This window comes from Notolepis coatsorum (genome assembly GCF_963971535.1).
Source record: "Notolepis coatsorum genome assembly, chromosome: 10".
NCBI lineage: Eukaryota > Metazoa > Chordata > Actinopteri > Aulopiformes > Paralepididae > Notolepis > Notolepis coatsorum.
Genome location: NC_140174.1, coordinates 2079248 through 2086117, shown reverse-complemented (window position 1 = coordinate 2086117; position 6870 = coordinate 2079248). Strand labels below are relative to the sequence as shown.

General features: G+C 49.6%; 1 protein-coding gene across 2 annotated transcripts in view; it reads right to left on the bottom strand.

Moving 5' to 3' along the window:
• Window positions 1-345: 345 nt before the first annotated feature.
• Window positions 346-6870, bottom strand: part of ogfod3 (2-oxoglutarate and iron dependent oxygenase domain containing 3) — a 56055-nt gene continuing 49530 nt past the window's right edge. For both annotated transcript variants that reach the window (XM_084323812.1, XM_084323813.1), the window contains one exon: window positions 346-554. In XM_084323812.1, the coding sequence (XP_084179938.1) occupies window positions 418-554 (137 nt within the window). In that variant the 3' untranslated portion in view covers window positions 346-417. The remainder of the gene's footprint in view (window positions 555-6870) is intronic.

Here is a 6870-nt window from a genome sequence, read left to right as displayed (position 1 = left end):
CGCTCTCGTTCTCCCTCCTCCCTTCTTCATTCACCCACGGTACGTCTCTCCCGTCTCCCCCCCACCCCCCCTCCCCTCTATCCTTCCGTTAACTATTCTCTCCCCTGCCCCCCCCCCCAATCACTCACTCCCCGCCTCTCCTTTCTGCCCCCCCCCCCCCCCCTTTACCTCCTGGCCTCACCCCCCCCTCCCTCCCTCCCCCTTGTTCCCTCTACCACCTCCGTTCACCCACGTACGTCTCCCCCCCCTCCTCTCCTTCCGTGATTCTCTCCCCTGTCGCCCACCCCCCCACCCCCCACTCACTCACTCCCCGCCTCTCCTTTCTGCCCCCCCCCCCCAGGGCTCGTCCCCGGCCAGGCCGGCAGGGTGGTGGTGGTGGTGGTGGCGTCGGTGCCACAGCGGTGCCCGGGTGGCGCCTCAGGGCAGCGCGGGGTCGGAGATGCCGTGAGCCGGGTCGCAGGTGAAGGACACGGTGATGGCGTGACGTGTGCCCCACCTCACCTGCTCCACGCGGTGCAGGTTCTCCGAGCCAGAGGAGAAGAAGGAGAGGCGTCCTGGAGGAGGAGAGGAGGAGAGGAGTTAGAGGAGGAGAGGAGGAGAGGAGTTAGAGGAGAGGAGGAGGAGAGGGAGAGGCGTCCTGGAGGGGGAGTTAGAGGAGGAGAGGAGGAGAGTTAGAGGAGGAGAAGAGAGAGGAGGAGAGGCGTCCTGGAGGAGGAGAGGAGAGGGGGAGTTAGAGGAGGAGAGGAGGAGGAGAGGAGAAGAGGGGGAGTTAGAGGAGGAGAGGAGGAGAGGCGTCCTGGAGGAGGAGAGGAGAGGGGGAGGAGTTAGAGGAGGAGAGGAGAGGGGGAGGAGTTAGAGGAGGAGAGGAGGAGAAGGAGAGGCGTCCTGGAGGAGGAGAGGAGAGGAGAGGAGGAGTTAGAGGAGGAGAGGAGAAGAGGAGGAGTTAGAGGAGGAGAGGAGGAGGAGAGGGAGAGGGCGAGTTAGAGGAGGAGAAGAAGGAGAGGCGTCCTGGAGGAGGAGAGGAGAGGAGAGGAGGAGAAGAGGAGAGGAGGAGTTAGAGGAGTTAGAGGAGGAGAGGAGGGAGAGGCGTCCTGGAGGAGGAGAGGAGAGGAGAGGAGGTAGAGGAGGAGAGGAGGGAGAGGCGTCCTGGAGGAGGAGAGGAGAGGAGAGGAGGAGTTAGAGGAGGAGAGGAGGGAGAGGCGTCCTGGAGGAGGAGAGGAGAGGAGAGGAGGAGTTAGAGGAGGAGAGGAGGGAGAGGCGTCCTGGAGGAGGAGAGGAGAGGAGAGGAGGAGTTAGAGGAGGAGAGGAGGAGAGGCGTCCTGGAGGAGAAGAGGAGAGGGGGAGTTAGAGGAGGAGAGGAGGGAGAGGCGTCCTGGAGGAGGAGAGGAGAGGAGGAGGAGTTAGAGGAGGAGAGGAGAGGAGGAGAGGAGGAGTTAGAGGAGAGGAGGAGTTAGAGGAGGAGAGGAGGAGAAGGAGAGGCGTCCTGGAGGAGGAGAGGAGTTAGAGGAGGAGAGGGGGAGTTAGAGGAGTTAGAGGAGGAGGAGTTAGAGGAGAGGAGGAGTTAGAGGAGGAGTTAGAGGAGAGGAGGAGTTAGAGGAGGAGAGGAGGAGAAGGAGAGGCGTCCTGGAGAGGAGGAGAGGAGAGGAGGAGTTAGAGGAGTTAGAGGAGGAGAGGAGGAGAAGGAGAGGCGTCCTGGAGGAGGAGAGGAGGAGGAGTTAGAGGAGTTAGGAGGAGAGGAGAGGAGGTTAGAGGGGAGAGGAGGAGAAGAGGAGAGGAGGAGAGGAGGAGTTAGAGGAGAGGAGGAGAGGCGTCCTGGAGGAGGAGAGGAGAAGAGGAGGAGTTAGAGGAGAGGAGGAGTTAGAGGAGAGGAGGAGTTAGAGGAGGAGAAGAGGAGAAGAAGGAGAGGCGTCCTGGAGGAGGAGAGGAGAGGAGGAGGAGTTAGAGGAGGAGAGGAGAGGCGTCCTGGAGGAGGAGAGGAGAGGAGAGGCGTCCTGGAGGAGGAGAGGGAGGAGGAGTTAGAGGAGGAGAAGAGAAGAGGAGAGGAGTTAGAGGAGGAGAAGAAGGAGAGGCGTCCTGGAGAGGAGGAGAGGAGAGGAGGAGTTAGAGGAGGAGAAGAAGGAGAGGCGTCCTGGAGGAGGAGAGGAGAGGAGGAGTTAGAGGAAAGAGAGGAGGAGAGGAGTTAGAGGAGGAGAAGAAGGAGAGGCGTCCTGGAGGAGGAGAGGAGAGGAGGAGTTAGAGGAGGAGAAGAGAGGAGGAGTTAGAGGAGGAGAAGAAGGAGAGGCGTCCTGGAGAGGAGGAGAGGAGAGGAGTTAGAGGAGGAGAAGAGAGGAGTTAGAGGAGGAGAAGAGGAGAGGAGGAGTTAGAGGAGGAGAAGAGGAGAGGAGTTAAAGGAGGAGAAGAAGGAGAGGCGTCCTGGAGAGGAGGAGAAGAGGAGAGGAGGAGAAGAGGAGAGGAGTTAGAGGAGGAGAAGAAGGAGAGGCGTCCTGGAGGAGGAGAAGAGGAGAGGAGGAGAAGAGGAGAGGAGTTAGAGGAGGAGAAGAAGAGGAGAGGAGGAGTTAGAGGAGGAGAAGAGGAGGAGAGGAGTTAGAGGAGGAGAAGAGGAGAGGAGGAGTTAGAGGAGGAGAAGAGGAGAGGAGTTAAAGGAGGAGAAGAAGGAGAGGCGTCCTGGAGAGGAGGAGAAGAGGAGAGGAGGAGAAGAGGAGAGGAGTTAGAGGAGGAGAAGAAGGAGAGGCGTCCTGGAGGAGGAGAGAGGGAGGGGGTGAGAGGCATCACGCCACAGGAGAGGAGAGAGGGAGGGACAGCGGGTCCACGGGGGGGGGGGGGGTGAGAAGCATCACGTCACAGGACGGCAAAACGGGACAAGAACAAAAACAAGCGGCGACCTTTTAGCGATTGAGGAAACTATAAAAAGAAGAAAGGGTCACATTGGTTGCATTGTTAACTAGCTAACGTTTTAGTCAATTGGCATGAACACACACACACCCACACACACACCCACACACACACACACACCCCCACACACACACACACACACACCCACACACCTTCAGACACACACTTAGAATAGAATAGAAGTACTTTATTAATCCTGAGTGAGATTCAGCACTACAGATCGCTCAAAATAAACATTTAGGTCGTCAAAAATCAAAAATGAGAATAAGAGTACACGGTCAGAGATATACTTTACCGCGGCGGGGGTGAGTTCCTCCGCTGGGGGGGGGGGGGGCACACACTCTCTGTGACGGAGCACAGCGCGAGGAGAGCGTTTATAGGGGTGAACACTAGGAAAGCTGCAGGCCCAGATGGCATAACAGTGCAAATACCTAAGTCCTGTGCCAACCAGCTAGCCCCGGTGTTCACCACTATATTCAACCTATCCCTGGCCGAGTCCGTGGTCCCTGCCTGCTTCAAGGTGTCCACTATAATCCCTGTACCAAAGAAACCCTCCCCAGCAGGCCTGAATGACAACAGACCGGTGGCACTCACCTCTGTGGTCATGAAATGCTTTGAGAGGCTGGTCAAGGATCACATCTGTGCCTCCCTCCCCAGTGATATGGACCCATTGCGGTGTGCATACAGGACAAACAGGTCCACTGACGACGCGGTCTCCCAGGTACTGCACAGCACCCTCTCTCACCTTGACCGTCAGAAGGGGGGCTATGTGAGACTGTTGTTCATTGACTACAGTTCAGCTTTCAACACCATAGTCCCCACCAGACTGGTGGACAAGCTGACTGATCTGGGTCTGAACTCCACCCTGAGAACACAGCAGGGGACACACACACCGGTGTGGATTAATGGGACTATCGTGGACAGGGTGAGCAGTTTTAAGTACCTGGGACTCCACATCGCAGATGACCTGACATGGTCAATACACACAGACACAATTCAAAGTATCAGGGAAGATACTCCAGTACTTCTACTCTGGGGCTGTGGAGAGCATCCTGACTGGGACCTGGTTTGGCAACTGCAGTGCCCAGGACAGGAAGGCTCTACAGAGGGTGGTGCGCTCAGCAGAGCGTACTACGGGTATTGCACTACCACCCCTGCAGGACTTGTACACCAGGACGTGCAGATCCAGAGCCTGCAGAATAGTGAAGGACCCTCACCACCCCAACAACAGCCTGTTCAAGCTGCTGCGGTCAGACAAGCGCCTCCGCATACATGCAGCAAGAACAGAGAGACTCAGACTCAACTTCTTCCTCCAGGCCATCAGAACACTGAACTCTCCACTCACAAGCACACATGAACACACACACACACACACACCCTCACTTGCACTCTCACACACACAAATCCACTACAAAATGGTCACTTTAAAAACACAACTGTATATTTGTATATTATTGTGTATAGTACTCATTACCTTTATTTCTTAAGCTTAGCATTGTATTTTATTCTTGTAACTTTTTATCATGTCTATTCTATTTTATTATTACATTTTATTATTTGTATTTTTGCACCATCGAGGCGGGCATGGCCACCTACATGTCACTGCACGTCTCGTGTCATGTCTGTATGTGAGAAATACAAGTCTTGAATCTTGAATCGTTAGATCTAAATATGCATATACATTCTAAAATATAGCCTACAGTCCAAAAATATACAGTAGGGGAGCTCCAGTAGCTCACCACGTACCGCGAGTGCTATTTCAGCGCCGTGGACAACCGTGCTCGTCACGGATCTGGGGCTGAGCGAGTTCGAATCCCGGACTGCAGCCGTGCCTTTCCCAGAGTGTCTTCCCCCCCATCTGAACCCTTTCAGCCTGCTTCTGTCGGTCGAACTTGACCAAGTATAAATGCGATAAACGTATAAAAGAGCCAGGGAAATGGCCAAAGTTTAAAAAAAAATAAAAAATAAAATATACAGTAATATATGAATATATATATAATATATAAACCTCCATGCCAAATGTCAGCCTCCGAGGGCGAAACCTGTGCCGGTAGAGGGTGGGGACAGTGACACCTGCTGGTCGCAGCTATAAATACAAACAAACACGTCAAAGTAATTGGAAAAGGAGCGAAAGAGGGGATGAGGGCGGAAGACGAGAAGCCTTGAGAGAAGCTAGGGTTCAGTTTCAGGCGCCACATGCTGTAGGTGATTCTGACCGACACGACCGCAGTCCAGGACGTCGAGGTGAGCTGTCGGACATCTCGATTGGAACAAAACGCCTGCTCTCTCGGACATTAACATGCAGTCAGTGTGCTGTGTTACGGTTCCTTAAGGACAAGGAATAATGAATTCAGCTGAGGCTTTGCTCGACTGGACCGGATGATGGGACATTACCTTTTTATCAGCCAGCCTCATATCAGACACACAGGGCTAGATCCACAAAGAATGGATTGCACGGTGCTAATTGCACCCTTACTTACAATTCATTATGAAAATGGGGGACCCTGATGTAAACAAGACGAAAGTCTTTCTCTGGTCTGCATCCCCTTAACAATTGTGTGTATTGAGCCGTACTGTATTGTACCCATTCTGCAATCTGTTAATAAAGTTTTCATTCAATCAATCACCTGCGCTGTTTCTGAAATACTTTGTATTGTTGTGTATGTAACTATTATATACAGGTGCATCTCAATAAATTTGAATATAGAGGAAAAGGTTTTATTTCAGTAATTAAATTATATAAAAAAAAAAAAAAAAATTATATTTAAAATGTAAAATAATAAAAGAATGAAAATCATTATATTATATAGATTCATTACACACGAGTGAAATATTTCAAGCCTTTATTTCTTTAAATGTTGATGATTATGGCTACAGCTAATGAAAAACGAAAATTCAGTATCTGAACAAATTTGAATATTACATAAGACCAATAAAAAAAAAAAAGATAATATATTACAGAAATGTCGGCCTACTGAACAGAATATGCCCTAAATACTTGGACTGGGCTCGTTTTGCATGAATCATGGCATGGCATGGAGGCAACCGATATATTTACTCAATATTCAAATGTATTGAGATGCACCTGTATATGTGTGTAACTTGTAAAAGGTTTGGGGGTTATCTCATTAGAATTTTAATAAATAACCAGAATTGCATCCGAATTTCGTTGCTGTGTGTTCCCTGGGGTGGATGTTTTAGTTTCAGTATTCGTTTTATTTATTAAAATGTTGTATTATTATTATTGTTATTGTTATTGTTGTTGTTGTTGTTGTTGTTGTTGTTGTTGTTGTTGTTGTTGTTGTTGTTATTATTATTATTAAATGGATAAAATAATGGACAACAATGACTTAACAGATGAAAGAAAGGAGAATAATGACTTAACAGGTGAAAATAAAGAGAAGACTTAACAGAAAAAAGAAAGAATAAAGAATGACTTCACAGATAAAGAAGTAACTACTTCACAGATAAAGAAGTAATGACTTCACAGATAAAGAAGTAATGACTTCACAGATAAAGAAGTAATGACTTCACAGATAAAAGAAGTAATGACTTCACAGATAAAAGAAGTAATGACTTCACAGATAAAGAAGTAACTACTTCACAGATAAAAGAAGTAATGACTTCACAGATAAAGAAGTAATGACTTCACAGATAAAAGAAGTAATGACTTCACAGATAAAAGAAGTAATGACTTCACAGATAAAGAAGTAATGACTTCACAGATAAAAGAAGTAATGACTTCCCAGATAAAAGAAGTAATGACTTCCCAGATAAAAGAAGTAATGACTTCACAGATAAAAGAAGTAATGACTTCCCAGATAAAAGAAGTAATGACTTCCCAGATGGAGGACAGAGTGAGCGACAACACAAGACGCACAAGACGCTCCTTCCTCCTCTGGTGTCGGGAGAAAGGAGGGCATTTGGAGGAGCTGGAATTTGTCACACGGCTTTAATGAATTTCAATGAATTTATAAT